This window comes from Halyomorpha halys, unplaced genomic scaffold, assembly GCF_000696795.3.
Source record: "Halyomorpha halys isolate HHAL.00 unplaced genomic scaffold, Hhal_1.1 Scaffold165.1, whole genome shotgun sequence".
NCBI lineage: Eukaryota > Metazoa > Arthropoda > Insecta > Hemiptera > Pentatomidae > Halyomorpha > Halyomorpha halys.
In genome coordinates, this window is record NW_027111427.1 from 111,602 (window position 1) to 134,736 (window position 23,135).

Below are 23,135 nucleotides of genomic sequence, written 5' to 3' on the forward strand. Positions count from 1 at the left end.
GCGCCGATTCGAATTCGGCCTGGTGTGTTGACTTTTTCATTGCTGTGACGTTCCCACGTAATGAAAGCTTGGCCCCTAACCATGGTTAGTTAGAATAAGTTGGTTACCTATAGATGACCACCTCCACCGTGCCAGAAATGACTAGGAAGGGGGTCATAAAAAAAAAAAAAAAAAAAAAAAAAAAAAAAAAAAAAAAAAAAAGATGAGAGCAGTTTCTTAGCTATATATTTGGGTAACCATTCATGAAAAGACATGCATACCTACGTTCACTAAAGTTGCAGATATGAATTTGAGTTAGTTATATAGTTGTATATATATGTAAAAAGATACTGAAATGCTAAGGAACTATGTAATATACAAAACGTAAGTTCTATCTGTATTGATTCTGTAGGGAGTGGCCACTAGTAAAAATACACATTTTTCATATCCTTGAGCCAACTGAAGAGGTTTAAGAAGGGAAGTCATATGTTTTCTGCTTCCTAAAACGAAACAATGTACATTTAGATGGTTGAACATTCTTGAAAAATTCTATTCTTGAAATAGTACCAAAATTGGAGAGTGGCCCATAGTAGATTTTTTTCATTCCTAACAATAAGTGAAACTAATTACTAAGTTTCAACACTTCAGAATATGATTTTCCGCTTCCTTATTATAATTTAGTTAATATCTATAACTATGCAACCAATGTAAACAAATTTTAAATGGTAAAAGAAAAACTCAGAGACGGTGATCTATGATAAGATACGTCTATGGAGAAAATAGTATAGCAACTGACATAACAGTATTAAAATACATAATGTATTATAATATTACAAAGAATAATGATATTGAAATGTATGATGGGCATCTTCAATGATATTTAAAGTGATTTGTCTGGAATATGGCTAGGACTATTAAAATATTATGTAATTAAATAAATTTAGGGCAATAATTGAAGATATAATAGTAGTGTTTTCATTTTATTTTAGAATATTATGGGACAAGAAATTAACTCAAATTAGTTAATTAGTTTGGTAGCAATAGGTAACTTAAAAGTTATGGAATTTCATATTTGAAGGGAATTTTAAATTAGTAGTTCAAAATCAAGTTTAAATAAATCTCTTCCTCACGATCAAAGATACAAAGTCGGTAATGAATCTCTGACGTTTTTCTTTTTTTCAGAAACATTGAAATTATTGAGATAAAAGTTGTTGGTCGTTGATTAGTAGAAGCTGACATAAGTGAAAATATGAATGGAGGATAGTTTTATCAGATAATTCCTTCGAAGTATGTGCGTTGGTTATAGATAATAACACCGCAAAGTTTGAATATAGTAAATAATTGTTATAATCGGTTTTAATGGATTACATTTTTGAGGAAATAAATAAAATATAGCAAATATGAAGTAAAATTTAGCGAGTGTTTACATTCTACAGATAGACTTGTTTTATTACCTGTTATCGGTCCGATACCGTTTTGTTATTGTAACCCAATCCCATGAAAAACCTCCCGGAGTAAACATGGACTTGGTGCTTCGGTAGCTTCTCGGCAAATCCTAAATTTTTCAGCCGCGAATTGTCGTTTTTTTTATTAAATTGCCTGTTATTTATTACATAGTTTTACAACATGTAGCTGGGAAGATTTGCCCATTATATTCGAACTAATCATCGTATATTTTTTTAGCAATTTAATTATTAGAAATAAAGTTGAACTTTAAAAAAAAAAGAAAATGACTTCTTCTAAAGTATTACAATTCGTTGCTGGCCTCAAATCACGGAATGCCGAAGTCCGTTTCAAAGCTGCTAGTGATTTATTTTTATATGTAAGTTTAATTGCATTTACTTTAAAAATGAAATAATTTGTTATTTTAGAACTTCTAATTTTACTAAGCAATCTAACACTTTTGGACTTTTGATCTATTTTTTTAAAGATTAAGATATTGTTTCTTGATTAATATTGATAAACTGCAAATCAGTATAAATTAAGCTACTATATAATTATTTTTAGTATTAACTTGTATAAATTTTAAGTCAATTAATGGCTTTAATTTAGTTTATTTAGCTTAGTATCAAATCAGAGTGGAATAAACTTGATCTAAGTTTATGTTAGTTTCGTTGTATTTATTTTTATTATAAACAATATTTCTACTGGAGTAAATGAAAGTATTGATAGATAAGAAAGGTATCAAGTAAACATACCCACCCTTGATTGTGTCACCAATATCCGAAAGTAGTTGTAAAGAGGATTCAGTGAAATTTTCATTAGGAAACAAACCTCCAAAAAACGTAAAAATTTTTTAATTCAATATTTTAAGGTTTATAGACCTTTAACCATCTTCTTCAATATAATTTTTCTGATTTATTTGAAGTTATCTTATTTCCTGCCCTTGTCATGGATGGATTATTCTTTATTCACTTAGCAAAGTTATCTTATTTCCTGCCCTTTTCATGGATGGATTATTCTTTATTCACTTAAGAAAGTTATTTTATTTCCTGCCCCTTTGCATGGATGGATTATTATTTATTCACTTAAGAAATATGTATATTTTCGTTTTTAGTGTATGGAAGATGAATTATTGTTTGTTTATTAATAGTGCTGCTATTATCTTACTTAAAATGAAGGTTTAACCAAAATGTTTGCCACTACTTTGAAATCAGATTATATTTTAGAATATTAGAGGTTGTTAGTTTTATTTGGACACAAACCAACTAATATCATTCAAGAACCATGAATTAGTTGCATTATTTTCACAATTATTTATTTGTCAGACGTTGACACTTCATACAATAATCACTGATTGATTAATTTCAGTAATTGACTAATCTGTTTTTTAAGAGTCAAGTGATTAACTGTTCATAGACATAAATTATTTTTTACTGAAGGTAAAGTATATTAAGGCCAATGCGCATTGTAAAAAATATTCCGTCTGATAAGCTGAAGATTAAATAATTGATTAAAACTTCTACATAAGACATTTAATTTATTAATTGTTGGATATATTGGTCTGAAAACTGACTCTGAAGAGCCTCTGGGCGATTGACATCCTTGGATGAATGGAATGAGGAATTGGAGATAAGAGGTTTGCAAATAAACCCTACCAAAAGTAAACTTATTTGTGTCGGAAGAGAAAATGTAGAGCCTAGGATTTTGTGTAATGGTGAATCCCTAGAACGTAGGATTACTTATACATATCTAGGGACCATAATAAGTAAAGATTGTAAAATAGACCAGGAGGTTCTAAATCGACTGAAGAAGGCCAATGGAGTGTACCATCAGATTTCAAAAACTGTTACAGGCAAGTAAGAAGAAAGCAGAGATGCCAAAATATGGATGTAAAATTTGTGTTCCTCCAAGTCCTCCTGTATGGATCAGAAGGCTGTACAGCCCTCGACAAGCATATAGGAAGGATAACGTCAGCAGAAATGAGATTCTTCCAAAGAATAGTTGATAAGACCAGGAGAGACTGTCAGTAATGAAAGGACTTGGGAGGATCTGGGTGTGAAATTAGTGCATGACATCATGCGATAGCGGCAACTGAAGTGGTATGAACATGTCTGTAGAATGGATGATATCACAAATCCAGGTGGTATTGGGAAGCTAGGCGGGAAGGAAGATGGCCTCGTGGCAGACCCAGGTGCATGTGCTCTGAGTACATTGGAAAGCTAGGGGCAGCAAGAGGATGCACCATCCCAGAGATGAGAAGACTAGCCAACGACAGGGCCCGGTGGGCTAGATGGACTGAGACTGCGACTCCACACTTGACGGCACACGGAGTTAAAGGATGAAGAAGAAGGATAAATTGGAATAATAAAGCATTCTTGTATATATATTTATAATAGGAGCTAAAAATCCATGTATTGTTATCAATAGCTCAAATAATAGTTAATTATTAAATGATTAGCCTTCCACCAATATATCAGTAACATAAGGACTGATAATCACATTAGCACAGACTAGATTTGGTATCTTTCTTCAACAGAGTAATAGTTGGGTACAGTGTTTCATTCATGGATAGTTCAACTTGTGAGTTGAAGCACCAACTTTAACTAGCTCGTTACTGCTGTGATGCTGGTTTGAATCTTGACTAGGGGGTCATCTTTTAGTTCTGTGGAGGTCCCACGAAATGATAACTTGACCGCCCACCGTAGTTAAAATAGGGTGGTACCCTATTGATAATCTCCCCCCCTCCCCACTCCTTCAATAAGTTCAACTTATATCAGAGACTATTGTTGCTAAAATATTTGAGGCATCACCTTGTAACTACAAGTGAACCAGTTTGGTTCTGGCCTGGGTGGGTTGACATTTATTCCTTGACTCTCATGAAATGAAAACTTGACCCTCCCACTCTGGTTAGAACATGTTGGTTACCTCTATAATAATACCCTAACACTCCTCCCTGGGCAATGAATTACCATTCTCTTTGAAAATGATTGTTCAGCTACCATTCACAAACTAATTTTAAAAGTGACATAGATTTATTCAATTTACTTAGTCAAAAATTTTGAAAATTAATTGTTAACTTTCCATCATAATTTTGATTACAGTTGGTCTATCTCAGGTTTAATCATAATTTATTCAACAGAAGTTTCATGGTTTGATTTTTGGAAAGTTTTCTCATTAATTGTAATTGTCTGTTATTTAAGCAAATTGTTTATAACCAAAGTTCATTGTTTATATGCCTTAATCAAAAAAGTTGGTATGGTGCACCATCATGCAACTTTCACTTACTACTATACTTTGAGTAAAATTAATACTGGTCGCTTCAGAATGGGAAATTCTTTATTTAAATATAAGAAGATGGTCAGGTTTCCGATCAAAAAAAGGACAAATAGTTTATAATTATTTTTTCTTTTTTTGACCGCAACCCTGACCATCTTCTTTAAATTTTTATGGCCAACTATATATACATACACAAATTCTTTATTATTCACGATGCCAATACTTCCCCTTATTATTTTTACATTATGGCTATTTTTCTTGTTTAAGCAAAGTAAATCAACCTTTTCCATTTTTTTCCTTTTTCATTAAATATTCCCTTGAATATGAAAATAATTAAAAAAAGAAATATTTTGAACTTGTTTCTGTAATTTAAGACTGAAGCAAAATTTATTATTTTTCTTTTTAAATATGTTTATCCAAATAATGGTTCCATACAACAGTTAAAAAAAAATTAGACAATGGATAAACATCCATCTGTCGTAGTCTGTGTGGTATTTTAACTCAAAACGTAAATAACATAACTTAAAAAAAAAAAAAATACATTATATACCTTAAAAACAATAATTTCAAGTAGTCAATATTTTAAAATAACAATATAGTATTTATGATTAAAAAGCAAAGGTAACAAAATTTGGTATGACATTAATTTCTTAGTTATTAACCAATTAAACTCTTTCTAGTGTATCCTGTCGTACATAGTTACTAAGAGCTCTCCAATTAGAGCCTTTTAATAAAGTGAATAATAAGGAGAGCATGGCCACTGCCCAAAATATTTTATTGTTATGTCACTATATTTGGGACAGGTACTCAAGAAGTGAAAGGTATCTTTCATTCCTCCTTTTCATCGGAGTTACATACTGGGCAGTTATCTGTACTATCATGTTTACACGGTTTCATGCTTAAATTGAGTAATTCCGCCCTACACCAGAAAATAGCCCACAAATCATAATTATCGTTTAAATATGGCTTCACTGTTTGTACTCAAGCTTGCTTACAAAGAAAAACTATATTAATCAATAAGATTTATTGATTAATTTTTCTCTTTAAATTACCTGTCATAGAACTTATGTTTCTCGATAATCAGACCATAAATGCTTTGTACTTCCTAGCTATCTAAGGTATTGGAGGAATGGGGTAGTCAATCAAAAATAAAGTTTTGGAGATTTAATTGTTCAACATATTTTAGTGTCCCCTGAGTTTAAATCGAGGATTTAAAAAAAAAATTTATTATTTTACCAAATTAAATTAAATTCATTGTTACTATTTCCTCACATCATCTTATCTTTAGTGTCATAAGCTAATTACTGTTTGTGTTGTGAAAGTACTAAGGTGCCCATGAACTTGATAACAAAGATATGTGTGTCATGTCCTTACTTTAACCATTTAGCATGATAAGGACATATCTCTCATAAATCATATTATTTTATTCTTAATATATTTCAGGTTAAAAGTGACCTCAAAGAATTAACACCTGAAGAGCTTACAAACTTTGTTGATGAATTTAACAAACATATTTATGAAATGATTTCGAGTTCCGAAATTCATGAAAATAAAGGTGGAATACTCGCTATTAGTAAGTGAACATGTTTTTGTTTAAGCTATGTAAAAGGGAAAATTTATTGATTTTGGATCAAAATCAATAATTTCATTTAAAATTATTTTTTCAGTATGTCTTGTTGGAACTGATGCCGATTCCGAGAAGCTTAATAGCCGCAACAGTAGAAATAGCATGTATTCCAACTATCTTAGAAATCTTCTCCCTTCTAACGATGTTGGAATCATGGAACTGACAGCAAAAGCCATAGGCAAATTGGCTGTTGTTTCAGGAGCTCGCTCTGAGGTATACGTAAAGTTTGAAATACAAAAGGCTATTGAATGGTTATGTGAACGACAAGAAGGCAAGAGGCATGCTGCAGTAAGTAATATTGTTTTTGATTATTTATGTGTGATAATGATTAATAATATTTAATTTTACCAAGTTCATTAATGATTAACTAATTGTCAGTTTACATTCTTACTTCGATTAGGTTTTGATATTGAAAGAACTTGCTGTTTGTGCACCAACATATTTTTTTCAAGTGATCCAGTCTTTTTTTGAGTCTATCGTACATACTCTACGAGATGCAAAACCGATGATAAGGGAAAATGCTGTTGAGGCATTAAGGGCTGCATTAGTTATAATAACTCAGAGAGAAACCACAAAGCAAATGCAGAAACCTCAGTGGTAAGTGTTCAGTTTAAATTGTAACCTTTAGGATCAATTTAATAATTGACCATTTTTAATTTAAAAGATCTTGGTTGATTTCTCGGTTATTTTTTCTTTATTTTGTATGAAGTTCGTGGGATACATAGTTTTTAAGCAATCGTAATATATATATAAAAGATAGAGGTATTACATCTTTTGGTATAAAATAAATTTAATTTAGTCTCTTTAAATGAGAATTGTAGCTTATTTGACATTAACATTCACTTTTTGCAGCTTATTTTCGGAAATAAGGTTCATTAATCGTTATCATTATTGTTAGCGGTTATATCAAATATTTACTTGTTAAGTATCTACCAGTTTTCATGGACTTGTGCTCCATGGAAAATTTATTTTTATAATTTTTTTGGCAGCTCATTGTCATCCATCAGAACTTAGCCCGTCTCTATCATGCTTCTAAACCTGGATGACATCTGGCTTCTTATTAGAATCTTTGAAGTATCTGGTTTTCTCCATTATCTCTGGCCATCTCTATTCCTAGTCAACCCATAGAGCTTCCTGATGGAGAATCTTCTTTTTTGATTTCAGCAAAGTATCCAAGTTAACGGTTCTTGGATTTTGTCCTAGTTTTCATTTCAAGAACATAGCGTTCAAGACAGTGGCTGGCTCTAAATTATAACCTTTGTGGGCTGTAAGGATTCTGTGTGTCTTGTTTTATTACTCCAAGTATTATCTGGCTGAGATATGAAGGATTCATATTGAAATGTGTGCTTGCTGATGGTTATTTTCTTACCAGACCTGCATTTTTTCTTAGTCTAGGTGCAGTTACACTTGTATTATCCAAAATAAATTAGAGATGATCTCATTCCTAAACGGTATGAATGACTTAATTTTAATTTTTTTTTTTATCTATTTCTTTTAAATTTAATTTCTTATTACTCTTAATTACTAATGAAATTTTAATTCATGTATCATTGTTTTCTTTAATTTCAAATTTTTGTTGGTAATGATATTAATACCATTCTTGTTTTTAAAAGGTACAAACAGTGTTTTGAGGATGCCATGAATGGACTTGAAGAAGTTTACTTGCGAGAAAAGGGTGTGAATAGAGACGATAGAATTCATGGTTCATTGCTTGTTCTGAACGAACTCCTAAGATGTAGCAATTCTGAATGGGAGCATACTTTTAATGAAATCAACTCTCTTATTCAGTCACCTTCTCAGCATCTGGTACATAAATTGATTTTAAACTTTTCAAATGAGAGCTATTTGTAATTATTCATTTTTTTCATACAGTGTATTCTTAGTAATCCCCGATGGAAAATATTTAGAGAGGGAATGATACTAATACATTTTGTCAAAATAAAAATTGTCTACCAAACTGTACCACTCTCCTGGGACCAATGGATCAGAATGTGATTGAAAAAAATCAAACTTTATTACTGAGAACCTCTACTCAGCACATTGTTGCACAAAAAGAATACTTTGTTACAATATCGAAAACTTTCAATCTCAAAGAAGTATTTTCCCAGAAATAGCACAGGACATAGTTCAGCCGAAGACTGTACCTACCTCTGAAGATTTTTTGGAAAATAGTATATCCTTAGAGAAGAAACCTTAGGAAACTTTTATGACATGAGCCAGCAGGGTATCACCACTTTTATCAAAAATATTAACTGTTGTTCTTTTGAGAATGATCAGATTTTTTGGACTGAAGGACGTGAGGAGGATGAATTCATGTTTAAAACAAATGGATAAAGTCATAACGAGCACCACAAAGGTATCAGAATAAAGAAAAAAAAGGAAAGTCAAGTAGAGGATTCTATTACAGGTAAAAGATGAAGAAGATGCATTATCTCATTCCAGTCACTGATATTGATGGACATGACAGAACATTATGCTGTGGCACTCTAACCTCTCCTACAATCTCTAAGAGATAATTAGTTAGCAAGTTTCTCTGTAAGTCAAAATAGACAAAAATAATTGTATTATTTAAAAAACAAATTTTTTATATACATTCTATGTTTTTAATCATGTTGAAACATATTTTTACAATTGTCAATAATGCTGTATGTATTGAATTTAATTTTTTTATTGTATGAAGTTTTCTCTGAATATCTGTAATCTGAAATTTTCAGTGATTTGAACACCCCTTTGCAACAATTAGTTTAGATTACGGAGATTACATTGTATTTATTTATTTTTTAAAATTATGTTCTAATTTCACTTACATGTTATTATTTTCTTTTTTCATGAGACAAGGGTTTATCTTAAAAATTGTAAGTGTAATTAACTATTGCTCAAAACTTACTGGAGTATCCTGTCCATTTATATCATTATGGATTTTTACAGGTCTGTCACTACATTTATCACATGTTTTGATAATGATTACCTGAATTTAATAACATTTACTACGGATATATTTTTTAATACATCTTATAATTTTTATTTTAGTTTCAGGATTATCTTAATACCTCATCTCGTTTCTTCCATCTTCCTCAAAAGCTTCCATTATTTTCAAATAAATCGAGGTCTAAATCACCAGCGGAACTGGTGGTCAAACCAATGTCTGCTACAGAGCCTCTCTATGAAAGTGCTGCTTGCAGAAGTCTCATTTCTGAACACTACGATCATATTTGCACTTCGGTTTTGAAACAAAGGGTTTCAAGAAGTCCGCATATTCATAATTCACTTTTAGCTCTATTACCAAGATTGGCCGTTTTCAATAAAGAAAAATTTCTAGAAGTGTAAGTACGTAATTATTATATCATTTTAATTGTTATTAATGTCAAAGCTCCTTTAGCTTGCAGAATATGTTCTATAACATACTGTGAATACAGAATTTTTCAGGTGATTTGTACAATTGATTATATATTTCAAGGTTACTAATAACAAATATATATTTAATAATAAAAATAATTTTGTAAAGTAGGGCTATTTTTTCTGTAGCATATTTATTTGTATGTGAACAACGTTTCAGTTTATTTTCAAGCCATCTTCCGATGCATCATCTGTGTCACTATCAATAAAACTAGGTTATGTTAACTCATAGGAACTTAAAAACTATTTATTATATGGAACATAAAAAATAGTTGATGTGCCTGAAGATGTCTTAGTCAATCAAAACATTGTTCATATGCAAAGACAATTGAAGAAGAAAAAAAATCCTTAACTTAATATATCTTCACCTTAAACAACCTGAAAATTTAATAAAAGGAATTCTTTTAACAATATTAGTGATTATTACTAGGCTTGGTAATGATTTATTACTGGTATTGAGGTTAAAACTTTAGAGATCCTTATTTGTCTTCTAATTTTTTGATGAATCATACCGTTTACTCATCAATATTAACATAACATAATACGGATGTGAACGACTTACTAAGAGCATTTTTATTTTTACCTTAAGGAGCAATATGACTTTTTTTTATAGTGTAGGAACTAATTTTCCTTTGCACATCCTCGTCATTATAGATTATGAACAAAACAGAAGAAACACGTGCTATTCACTCAAAATTATCGTGATGAATGAGAGATTATAAGAATGTAACAAAAGATTTGGCTCAACACAGTTTATGTGAAGATGACTGTTATTAAAAGCTCTTGTAGCCTGGCAGTGTTTTGTCAGAGAACTTTCGGCCAAGTGGTAATAAATCTGTTACTAAATATTTTGTAACAGTTTGTGTTGAAAGGTAACTAGTACTTTAATACATAATATTTTATGTAGGAATGGTTTAAAGAAAATTAGTAGTTCCAGGATTAGGATATATACTCGATCCTAAGTTGATTACTTTAAAATACTAAGTAATAAAATTATCTGTACTGAAAAAAAAATATTAAAAATAAATACCTTTTCAACAAAATATATGTGATGAATAAGTTAAATATTTGTTTGACCCTCAAACAACAAATTTTTCACCCATAAAATACAGTAACTATTCACTATTTTCTAGTCTGCTAATGCTGATAAACTCAAATAACAGAACTCTGTATGTAGTGAGCTTTGGCTATTTATTTTTAAATAATTTTTCGATGGATAAAGTTGTATTTAATCATTATATTGGCTGTATTGATATATTTCAACTTTAGATCGAAAGCTAGATGCAAGGAACATGTCAAAAAATGTGAAAAAGCAGGATGAGAGAAGCAACAGAGAGAGAAGGCGTTAAAGGAGAAAACATAGGTCTAGGAACTGGATATATACATGATGCTCTACACTTATTGCTTTAGAATGCAAACAGGATAAAATAAATTGAACAGAACTTATTTAAAATAACTGATTTTTTAATAAAATCTATATGATGAATTATTAATTAATTATTAATTTTATAAAATATATATATTGAAAACTTGATACAAAATTAAAGATTGGAAGATCGATGGTTGACCGTGTGTAATAATAGAAAACGGTGATGGTCCGAGTGCAAAGAAAAACTCAAATAATGCCATAAATATTTATACTGTGCCAACGTTTTGTTGAAAATGGATCACCTGTTTGGCAAAGCTTGGAGTCCATGATATGGTCGCGGCCTAAGATGAGGAACCACATTCTAGCCAATGCATCACATCTACATATGATATAGACAGTCTTGTCATCTTCTTTGCAAAACCTGCAAATTGGTAACTCTGTTAGTCTCATATTAAAGAGATGTTTGTTTAGCTGACAGTGTCCTGGAATTAGTCCTATCAACAGGAATTCATAATGCACTTCTTCTTGTACAACATTTAAGGAACATTTTTGACTGTTATTTTCTTTTAGGGTTCCTCTAGTATAGCTCAGCCTTGCCCTCAGCTATTACCTTTATGCCTTTCTTCTCATAGCTGGGAATGACACCACATATGGGAATCAACTCTACAGGGTAGCTAGCAAGGCCATCTACTCTCTCGTTACCTCTAATGCCTAATGTCCAGGCACCCATTCAACCCAAACCTTATTAACTAAAGAACGAGAGTTCAAATTGATTTTGGACTCTTCCACCAATTTAGAATGGGTTATGTATTTGATTGTACATTATATATTCTGGAATAGGTTTGTGAGGGATTGATCACAGCATATTAATTTTTTGACTACTGTCATTTCTTCTTCTCAGCTCCTCTTTTTCTTATTGGTTTAGTCTTGATGGATGTGTCAGATAATATACAATAAAATTGGCGAAACATAATGAATCATATGTTTAATCTAAATCTTAATCTGTTCCGAATAAAAATGTTCTTTATCTTGACTGTTAATATTTATAATATATATTTATTGATATAATAACATCCAATATGTTTTTTAATGAAGTGGTATAAAAAAAAAATTGTTATTTTTTTATAATAATCATTTTAAATTTTATTGTTTCTATGAACAGACATTTTTCTGCTGTAATGGTTTACCTGTTGACTACTGTGAGGTCAAGAGAACGCGATCGATCTTCTGCCTTCTTAACCATTGGTTTTATCTCGATAGGTATAAAAAACAAAATTAAACCATATTTACAGAAAATAATGGAGGTTATTCGGCACACATTATCAAGTAGGGTAAATAAATCTTGATATGTTCTGTTGTATTGTATTTATTATCATTTTGGAATTTTGATTTTGTCACAAATTTCTTCTTTGGCCTTAGGAAACAGCAGGAGGTAAACGGAGATTAGAACCTGCTATTTTTGGTTGTATTACACTTTTAGCACATGCTGTTGATACGCTGATAAAGGAAGATATTAGGTATCTTTTACCTTTTATGTTCACTTGTAGTCTGACTCCATCGTTAACCACTTGTCTGAAGGAGTTGGTCAAGATGATACCTCAGTTAAAAAGAGAAGTTTCCGAAGGTTTTTTTCTTTTCCTATTATTGTTATCTTTTAACTTTTTATATATTGCATAGTTTGATAAAATATATAACGTTTCTTGGCAGGTTTGTTGGGAATGCTTTCTAATGTTCTGATGAATACTGATTTGCGACACCCTGGCCAACCAGGAGTCTCACCAGCTGCCACCGTCCAACCAGTTGTTTATGATGTGCCTACTATTGTCCTAGCTTTGAGGACTCTTGGAAACTTCAATTTTGATGGTAAAAAAATCTTGTCTAATTTTTTTTTTGTGATTAACATGGTGCTAGTTTTCTTTAAGTGTCAAAATGTAAAAGCATTTACAATATTAAACATTCAGGACACTGTACTAGGTGCGATTACATTTTCTCTTAGCAAGCCGTTAATGTAGCAAGTAGTTGATGAAAAGCATCCATAGTTTGATTATTAATAATTTAATTAATTTTCTGCTTAATTATTTTTTATTTTTATCATATCAATAGGTAGATCACTTCTTCAGTTTGTCAAGCGTTGTTCGACAGATCTGCTATACCATGATCAGCAAGAGGTTAGACTCGAAGCTGTCTGTACATGTATAAAATTACTGAAATTAGCAATTGAAGGTTCGAATAGCATGACTTCTCCTACAGTAACAGATTTGGTTTCAGAAGTTCTTTCCAAACTTCTTATTGTTGCTATAACTGATTCAGGTAATTATTTTTCACTTTACTGTATACTTGCAGAACAATCTGTGCATATTTAGATAAAGAAACTAATATTCTTGTAAAAATGATTAATTAGCACTGTAGCTTGTACACACTGTTAGAAATTTTGCCGCTACTCTCTGAATAATATGTCTTTGAGATGTTTCTTCATAATATATCCAATTTTTAACTTATTTTAATAAAATACATCAAGAGAATGATTTTACTTATAATTCCATCCATGTATGGGAGGGACATCAGGGAGGAGGGAATTATCCAGGCATAGCAAAGATTTAATTAGAAGATTGCTGATTGATCGTGTGTAAAGGGTTAATTGTTTCACTTTTTGATCTGATCCAAGCCAATTCATTCTACCTTGCCCAAAGAATTTTCACTACAAAAAACAATAGTTACTTTTTCATGTAAAAATTAAATCTTTAACAAGATTATTATATAAAAAAGTAGAAACCTCTTTTTGAATTTGGCGTTGGTTGTTATTGCTCCAATCCACAATATGTTGACTTCAATTGGATTATTGTTGAGAGAGGGATACAAGTTAATTACCATGTACCATTTATTGTAAGATTTTTTGTATTTATTAATAATAATAATAATTTATTTATTTGTTTATGGGGCAACCCCCGTACAAATAGAGTTGGCCTGTAAAGTAAATAATTTAACAATAATTGTAATATTAATTGAATAATAATAAAAATCTATAAACTATTAGATTATTATGTAAGCTAATTATAAAATAATATACCTAAATGGTGAAGTAAAAATCATTTATATAAGCTAATAATTTATAAATTAAAAAATAATAATAGTCTATAAAATTATTATATAAGCTAATAACAGATGGTATACCCAAACTGGGATTTCAACATTAGAGTGAAAGAACAAAATCAAAGACAAAAACGACATTGGAGTGAAAAAACAAAATCAAAGACAAAAACGACATTACTTTCTTAATATTACTACTTATACTTAATATTACATTACTTATTTAAAAACAAGACAAAAACGACATTACTTACTTGAAAAGATTTTTTGTATTTATCTTCTTAAATTATTTTTCTAGATGCTGAAGTGAGGTACTGGGTACTGGCATCATTGGATAAAACATTCGATGAGCATCTTGGTCAAGCTGAAAATTTATCATCACTATTTATAGCAATGAATGATGAAATTTTTGCCATCAGAGAATTAGCAGTTTGTACGATCGGGAGGCTTAGTTCTATCAATCCTGCATATGCAATGCCCTCTCTTAGAAAAACTTTAATACAGGTTAAATTTTGTTAAATTTTTATGTTTTAGTTTTAACAATTAGCTTGTGGTAAGTTATTGCTGCATTCTAAAAATATTACAATTTTATAGACCCCTTGTAATAGTTTAAAGTGAACATTTATGGGAATCATTTTTAAACATAATCATCAATCGATTCTTTAATGAACCTATTTATATAACTTAAAATTTGGTTTTATTATAGCAGGCTATTAACTACTATGTAGGCTTATCTTTACTTAAACTTACACATAGTCTAAGAATCACAATTTTGTTGGCCAAATATGTTCTAAGAGCCAACAATTTTTTTAAAACTGAATTTTTAATTATAAAATATTTCTAATTAATATGAATCTGTTTTATCTTTGATACATTTTTAATAAATCTATATTAAATGATTGTACATGAGTCAATGAGTATGACCAATAAAAAGTGGATTATTAATATTCTTTTTTTTTTTTTTGGCATTTACAAATAAAATTGAAGCTCCTTTTAAGGCGAAAAGTCTGTCTGACAAATAAAATAAAGCGAAATGTCAAACAAATTAAACAAAGTAAAATGCCTGTTCAATGCTGTGAAGATGACTAGCTTTAAGATTTTTTTTTTATGACAAATGTTAATGTTTTTTAGGCATTGATTGGGTTTATTTTTAATTAAAATTTAATTTTGGGAGTCACAAAAAGAAATTGACATTAGAAAATGAGTTATGCTTATATTATTATATTTTTTTCTTTTGCAGCTAATCACTGAATTGGAGCATAGCGGAATGAGTCGAAATAAGGAACAGGGAGCCAGAATGCTTGATCATTTGGTTATAAATGCTCCTAGACTGATTCAGCCCTACATTCAACCTATTTTGCGAGTACTTATACCAAAATTGAAGGAGCAAGATTCAAATCCTGCTGTCATCACAAATATTCTTACTGTGATTGGAGATCTTGCTGAGGTAGTATGACTTCTTTACTTTAGGAGTCCACACTTTAAAAATTATATGTTAATATATATACATAATTTACACAGCTAAAACTAGGAATGCTATAGTAAAGAGAAATTTATTTTTGTATGCCAATAATCTTCTATTTTGAATAATTAGTTCTGATGGTGGTGGTTAAAGCAGTCCACTCTGTGGAAAAATTAACTTATTTTTTCTTTTTACCACCTGTTTAGCGGGTTTGTTTTGTATATATAGATTGATATTTTATAAGCATGGAAAAGTCAATAAATATGGTTTGCTGTAATGTCAGATGTGTATATGGTGTGTACTATCAGAAGGATATAAATCACCTACTTCAAAAACATTAATGTTTTTTCATAATTTTGAGTTAGTTAGGAAACGACTAAATTTTATTTTGACTGTTATGTTAACTGTTTTAACAAGAAAATGATGGGGTCTGACAGCAATTACATTGATGGCTAGCACCATCTATGGGCAAATTCTAATTTCATGTTTACAAGCCTGGCAACAATGGATAATAATGTACCTGGTAGATCTAGTGCTCTAATGCCTCCTTATTGGTAGTACATTTGTTTTCTGACCTATTAAATATAACGTAGTTATATCGATGGAACCTTTCATTATTTGTTTGATTCACTTAATATCTAGTTATTAAAATTTTTTGTATTTATCAAAGGTTAATGGAAGTGCAATGTCACGTTGGAAAGATGGCCTCGCATCTACTTTACTTGAATTAATGGGAGATGTGAGCGCTCCTGATAAAAGAGGTGTTGCTTTATGGACACTTGGGCAGCTAGTTGGTGCTACAGGTTATGTTGTTGAACCTTATCGCAAGTATCCAACGCTCCTTGACACCTTAATCAATTACTTAAAGACTGAAAAACAACCAGCCATTAGGTATATCATTATATTCATTTGAATGTTGTTATTTATCCCTAATTGTTATTTATTTAATAGTGTGGTTTGATGTTCTTTGAAGTTTTATTTTTAATGCACAATGTATTTTTAGTTTGTATTTTATATTAGTATCTATTTTCACATAGTATAAGAATTAGGATGATAAAAGACTATTCATTAATAGAAAGGAACAGATATTACAGTTAACTCTTAATAATTGGAAATATTTTCTTCGTCAGTTGAAAAGCTCTCAATAAATATTAAAAAAGTGTGTTTTTTTCTTCCTCCCTAATTTGAAGTTGTAGCAATAACATCTTGTTTGTCAACGTTGTAATTTGAAGTTAGAACTCCCCCAATGAACTCATATATTTATTTTACTCAGTCGATTTTGATCACCTGAGGTCTGTCCAGTACCCTTATTAGTTGAGTGATAGGAGCTTGATGTACTTATTACAGAATGTTAATTTTGTATAGTGTTCTTTAAACGCCTATAGTTTAATATAATATAATTAGAGGTCAATCCAAATAAGGGAGTCGATTAGGGGCACGATGAATATTGATGCTATTCAATCACAATGAAGGAGTTAATGAGGAGTGATGAACATTAATGCTATTTAATCACAAATTTATTGACAGATAACATAATACTTAATTTTCAGTAGTCATTGATCAAAAATGTTTGGTGGCCCCTTGTCGAGCTCTAAAACAAAAAGTTGTACAAAAGTGAAATTAATAATTCAAAGTAAGTATATGCCTGGAATATGGCAGCAACTTTTTTATTAAAATTGGAGTGCTTTTTCATGTCATCGATTTCACACTTTTTTTTACCATTTTTTCAAAAAGGCTCTTGTGATTTACATTAAACTCGTGATGTGAATGTACCATTATATCGTCTTTAATATCAGTTAGGTCTTATCCTCATTGAAATAATCTGAGGGGGTTCAATGCTAAATTTTCAAAATAGCTTTTCCTCTAAAATACCTTAAGTTTTGTTTATTTTATCATTTTTAACTATCTCTCTTTGTTAGCAATAATAAATAAACAATGGATAAATATAAAATATGAAAGAATTTGATGATTGAATAAAAGATAAAATTCATGTTTCTCTGGTTTTTATGACAATAGCCAGATTTTACATTCACCTACTTGTTTATAAAATATATATTAATCCATCCTAAATAATAAAGAATTTGCTGTTTTGAAATGTACAAGGATTAATCTCATCTCAAAGTAAGGAGGTGATCAAAATTTGTGTTATGCACGCATCAGATTTTTTTTTACTATCATTTGTATTAGCTGACTTTAATGCTTCTTGTTTTTATATCTTATAACTCCAATTCAATTTTTTAAGGCGTGAAACTATTCGAGTTCTTGGACTACTGGGGGCATTAGATACATTTAAGCATAAAATGTATCTTGGAAAAATAGATACCCAGCCAAACTCGACGGCTCTCTTGTCTATGTCTGATGGTAAAAATGATTCTGAATTAGCCCAAGGTAAGTTTGAATTATTTTGTTGTCCATTTATACTAATCAAATTTCAATATTTATATTATTGAAAACTATGTCAAACAGAGTGGACGACTAGTGAAATGCTTGTGAATATGAGCTCGTCTACGCTAGATGAATATTATCCGGCCATAGCTATCTCCACTCTAATGAGAATTATGAGGGACCCAGCTTTAGTTAGGCATCATTTTATGGTCGTACAGGTAATGAATAGTGATATTTTTTATAATTCACATTAGGAAGTATATGAACTGTTGTCTTTCTTAGTTATCTATATTATAACATAAACCAGAAAAATAATTTTTTTTTCTCTCTTTTCTGCTCTCGTCCCTTTTTCAAATTAACTTGTTTCTTTTTACTATTAGAGGGCAATTGTTTGTTTTATTTAATTGTATCAATATCATTATTTTTTGTTATTAATTTTACTTTCCTCTTTTATTAAGAAGCATTATTCTTATCTATTTATTTATTTTTTTTTTCTTTTAATAAGAACATTGTATATAGTTAGGGGTGTCTTTTGTACAAGACTATCCCCCCCATAATCAACTGTTAAAAAATATATATATAATATAACAGTTATATCAACCATGTAAGGCCCACCATGCCCATCTGGTATAAAATAAAAATAAATAAAAAGTAAAATACAAACTTTTAATGAGTCATGTTGTAAAAAAAAAAAATTATCGATACAGCTTTTAAAATATAATTAAAATTTCTATTTCGTTACTAATTTTATTATAAATTTTCCTACATTTGGCTGTATTTATATCCTTATTTTTTTTTATGTTTAAAACTTGGACTAGGAAAACACTAATGAGGTATTGCCTGTGGGAGGTTGGATAGAGAAAATTCAACTCAGTACCTAATAGTTGAAGAGCTTTGAGTTTTGTTATAAAACAAAAAAAATTATCGATATAGCTTTTAAACCATAATAAAAATTTCTGTTTCGTTCTTTATCGCCTATATTTGTTCAATTTATGTTACCAAATCATAATATTAAAGAAAGCATAAATGTTTAATTTTAACTAATTACAATAATTGATATCAAACTTATTATTGCGTTCCTTAAATATGTATTCATCTTCTAATGTAGAAATAGCGAAGCATTGCTGGGTATCCGGGTATTTAAATATTTGAATATTAGAATGATTTTTGTTAAGAGACTGGAACAGTGCAGTATAGAATACAATAAGAACTTGTAAAACGTGTTATTTTATGTTTACCTGATGGATTAAATTTTTGAAGATTTACAAATCAATTAAAAATTATTTTTAAAAATAAAGAAACAATAAAAAAAATAAAAAGACTTATCTGTTCCCATAATGTTTCAATAGTAGCCATAATATAAATAACATTACAATATACATACTATTATAATTTTTAAAGTTGAGGTTTGATTAGATCAATCATTTTCTGATAAAAAGTTGACTGTGCTAATAATTTTGTGATGGTATGTATTGTTATCAACTGGTAGAGTAGATAATTTTTTTTTCTTTCAGGCTCTGACATTCATTTTCACTGCATTAGGAATCAAATGCGTCCCGTACATTTCTCAGGTTATTCCTGGTCTTATTAATGTTATCAAAATCGCAGAGACAAGTTTTCGAGATTTCCTTTTTCAGCAGATGGGAAAACTAATTGCTATAGTGAAACAGCATATAAGGAACTATCTTGATGATATATTTAAATTGGTCACGGTTGGTATTATATATTTTTAAAGTATTACTTCATTATTTTATTATATTATCATATTTATTTTTCATAAATAGACCTATGTATTAAATATATTTTTTATACAATCAGGAATTTTGGACCCCTAACACTCCCCTTCAAGGCACTCTCATCCTTCTAGTCGAAAGCATAGCCGTCGCTTTAGGAGCTGAATTCAAAGTATATCTACCACTGATATTACCTCAGATCCTCAGGGTTCTTTGTCACGACACTTCAAAAGAACGTGTTGTAACACTTAAAGTACTGATATTTATCATTACTTACTTTTACTTGTATTGTAACTTGAATTTTATAATTTTCATTTATTCATTGTTTCTAGCTATTGAGTGCATTACAAAAGTTTGGAAATAACTTGGATGAATATATGCACCTGGTTTTACCACCTATAGTGAAGCTGTTTAACGGCTGTGATTACCCCCTTCCCATCAGCAAAGAGGCTTTGGAAACAATCGATCAATTGTCTGATTCACTCGATTTTACTGAATATGCTTCAAGAATTATTCATTCATTGGTAAAAATGAATTTATTTAATTTTTTTTTTCTATTGATTTCATTTTAATTTTCTGTAAGGTTTATTTTTATAAAAAAAATTATAAGTTTTTATAAATTTCTATAAGGTAATTTTAAAATTACCCAATATGGATGGACCTCTCTCTATTCCTACTACCTATTCTTTGATAACCTACTAAAACCTAGGAGTTGTCCATTTAAAAAAATTGATCCTAATTAATATTAATTACTCATTTTTTTAAATGATTAAAATTATAAGTATATATTGTTTAATAATAAAATTGCTAGATTTTTTTTTTACTTTGGAAAAAGTCTTCATGAAATTCTTTTTTTAAATCATTGAAATTTACTGTCCTTAGGTGAGATGTATAGATCAAACTCCTGAATTAAGATCAATAGCCATGGATACTTTGTGTTCCGTAGTTTTACAGCTCGGTAGGAAGTATGAAATTTTTATCCCTCTTGTCAATAAAGTCGTTACGAAACATCGAATTACCTGCCACAGATATGAAGTCCTGGTGACAAATATTATATCAGTAAGTAACAATATTTTAATGAATTGCTTTATTATGGTAGAAGAATCAGTCTTGTGATATTAATTATTAATATTTTTATAGTAAAATAAAAAAGTTTGATGGTAGAGCATATGCCTTTAAACCAAAAATAATAAAAGAGTGGGTTTGCAATATGGTGTGTAGTTAAAAACAGTGTAAGAAGAGGAGGCGGAGAGTACATCATGGCTAAAGGGTTTCTATCTGCAGAAAATTGACAAATTCATCTATAGATAGCGGCCATTATTTTGACATCATTTCATCTCATTCCAATGTCTAACGCTGTATTTAATGTATATTAGTTTATAAACAAATTAAAAAGGATACGATCAGGAGCATTTGGTTCTAAAACATTTCATTTTGTCTTCTGTAATGAATCCATGACTAATTAATCTTCTTTTAACTAATATTGGTGTTTTTTCTTGAGTGTCTGATAATGGCTCAAATATATTTTCCTTACTGGTGCCAAGTAGTTTAAGGCATGTCGCTTACTGGTACAAAAACTCATTTTCAAGAAAAATTCACTAAAAATATAAATCATGAATTTTGCTCTTATTATGTTGTTGAAAAGTTCGATTTCCAAAATCAACCACTAACCAATTCAATCATTTGGAAAGTCGGCTGCCAACATTTTAAAAAAAAAGCTAGTAAAATTTCACTATAATATCTGATACTGGTACCTTTATCTTAATATGGAATGGTAAAATAATTTATTATGGCCAACTCTTGCAGCTCTGCCATCGTATGAGGTTCCCTTGGGCATTTGAACTCTAAGTTCGATTATATTTCTAAATTTACATTCCTTGGGTTTGGTATATACTTTATAACTTCATTGAAATATTTTTTATTAAATGTTTGTTTCATCTATTGATACTGTTGGGTGTTAAAAATCTTTAAATTCGTTTTTTTATCAATATTTAATTTTCTTAATTGCAGGGAATCAGCATATTACCTGATGATGATACTGTTCGACATCGTATGTTAAGAAACAAAACAAGAGATATCGCCCTTACGTCCGACAGTACTACGATAAAAAAAGTAAGCTTTATTATACACAAGTCAATTAATTTTAAAAGTCAATTAATATATAATAAAAGTAGTTATGTCTTGAAGTTTCACCCATGTTAAATTTGAATTATAAACCATAACATGGGTGAAACTCCATGTTACAGCTACTTTTACTATCTATAATTGACTTAATAATTTATACTTGATAGATGCAAACATCTGTTCCGGAATTACAAATGGCCTGGACAGCAAGTCGTAGAGTTTCCAAAGATGACTGGTTGGAATGGCTTAAAGGCCTTGGCATCGAGTTTTTGAAAACATCATCCTCTCCAGCATTAAGGTTACTATGTTGATGGTACATTTATTATTTTGTTTCCTTTGTCAATATTTCACCAAACCACATATTTCTGCCTAATTTGATTGAGGAAATTCTCTCCTTATTAAATGAAATGTCTCTTTAATTCATTGATTTCTATTAATTCATATTACAAGAAAGAAATTATATGTTAATGATAGTTAAAGTCTGATACAAATAATTTATACTGTAAAATTTCCAAATAATAAGAGATTACTGAAAAAAAAAAGTATAGGCCAATAAAACTTAATGAAAAACCAGTGGATGCCTGACAAATATATTTGTGATGTGTTCTATTATGTATAATTACTTAATATCAAAGACCCTGATATGTTTATTTGAAATGATGAATTAAAAAATATATGAATTTTTTTTGTATCCCTTCAAAGTGGGCGAAACGTCGGACATTAAAATAGATTTTAAATATTTGTTCTTTTTTTTTACCGCAACGCTGACCATCTTATATTAAAATTTTTATGGTCAACTATATATACATATATATAAAAAATATATGGTTTGTACTTATCATTAATACCAATATGGTTAGTATCTATCATAGAATTGCTTAATAATGAAAATAAGAATTGAAAAAAAGATGAAGATAATACTGGGTCTATTTTCATGTTTGTTTAGTTTTATAGAGGATAAAAATTCCTTTTTTGTTGTTTTTGAGATACAGTGATCAATATTCAGTAAGTGAGCAGTATCTGTTCTTTTATATGTTAAAAAAAGATAACCCTTGGAAACCTGTACAGAATATTTACACAATACATATTTATCCAAAGTACGAATCTTCGCTGATTCTTGTCCCATTTAGATAATTTTAGTTATGTTTGTAGATAATTTCATTACCTTCCAAATGAGTGGTTATGATGTTCCAGAAGATGAGTTTTATCATAAAAATAAAATTTTTAAAATCCATTTGATCATAAGTTAAAATT

General features: G+C 29.8%; 1 protein-coding gene across 2 annotated transcripts in view; it reads left to right on the forward strand.

Annotated features, from left to right (window-relative positions):
* LOC106678881 (serine/threonine-protein kinase Tor) overlaps positions 1–23,135 on the forward strand; it is a 59,925-nt gene that overhangs the window by 3,267 nt on the left and 33,523 nt on the right. Inside the window, exons 1-21 of one of the 2 annotated variants that reach the window (XM_014417700.3) lie at positions 1,284–1,801; positions 6,142–6,271; positions 6,366–6,613; positions 6,726–6,922; positions 7,939–8,131; positions 9,356–9,648; positions 12,253–12,421; positions 12,510–12,714; positions 12,798–12,953; positions 13,194–13,400; positions 14,476–14,681; positions 15,418–15,624; positions 16,310–16,530; positions 17,882–18,027; positions 18,106–18,242; positions 19,539–19,736; positions 19,843–20,010; positions 20,090–20,281; positions 20,640–20,816; positions 21,768–21,869; positions 22,049–22,179. In XM_014417700.3, the coding sequence (XP_014273186.1) occupies positions 1,709–1,801; positions 6,142–6,271; positions 6,366–6,613; positions 6,726–6,922; positions 7,939–8,131; positions 9,356–9,648; positions 12,253–12,421; positions 12,510–12,714; positions 12,798–12,953; positions 13,194–13,400; positions 14,476–14,681; positions 15,418–15,624; positions 16,310–16,530; positions 17,882–18,027; positions 18,106–18,242; positions 19,539–19,736; positions 19,843–20,010; positions 20,090–20,281; positions 20,640–20,816; positions 21,768–21,869; positions 22,049–22,179 (3,776 nt within the window). In that variant the 5' untranslated portion in view covers positions 1,284–1,708. Of the gene's footprint in view, positions 1–1,283; positions 1,802–6,141; positions 6,272–6,365; positions 6,614–6,725; positions 6,923–7,938; positions 8,132–9,355; positions 9,649–12,252; positions 12,422–12,509; positions 12,715–12,797; positions 12,954–13,193; positions 13,401–14,475; positions 14,682–15,417; positions 15,625–16,309; positions 16,531–17,881; positions 18,028–18,105; positions 18,243–19,538; positions 19,737–19,842; positions 20,011–20,089; positions 20,282–20,639; positions 20,817–21,767; positions 21,870–22,048; positions 22,180–23,135 lie in introns of those variants that run through there. The other variant, XM_067049416.1, reaches the window with a different exon arrangement.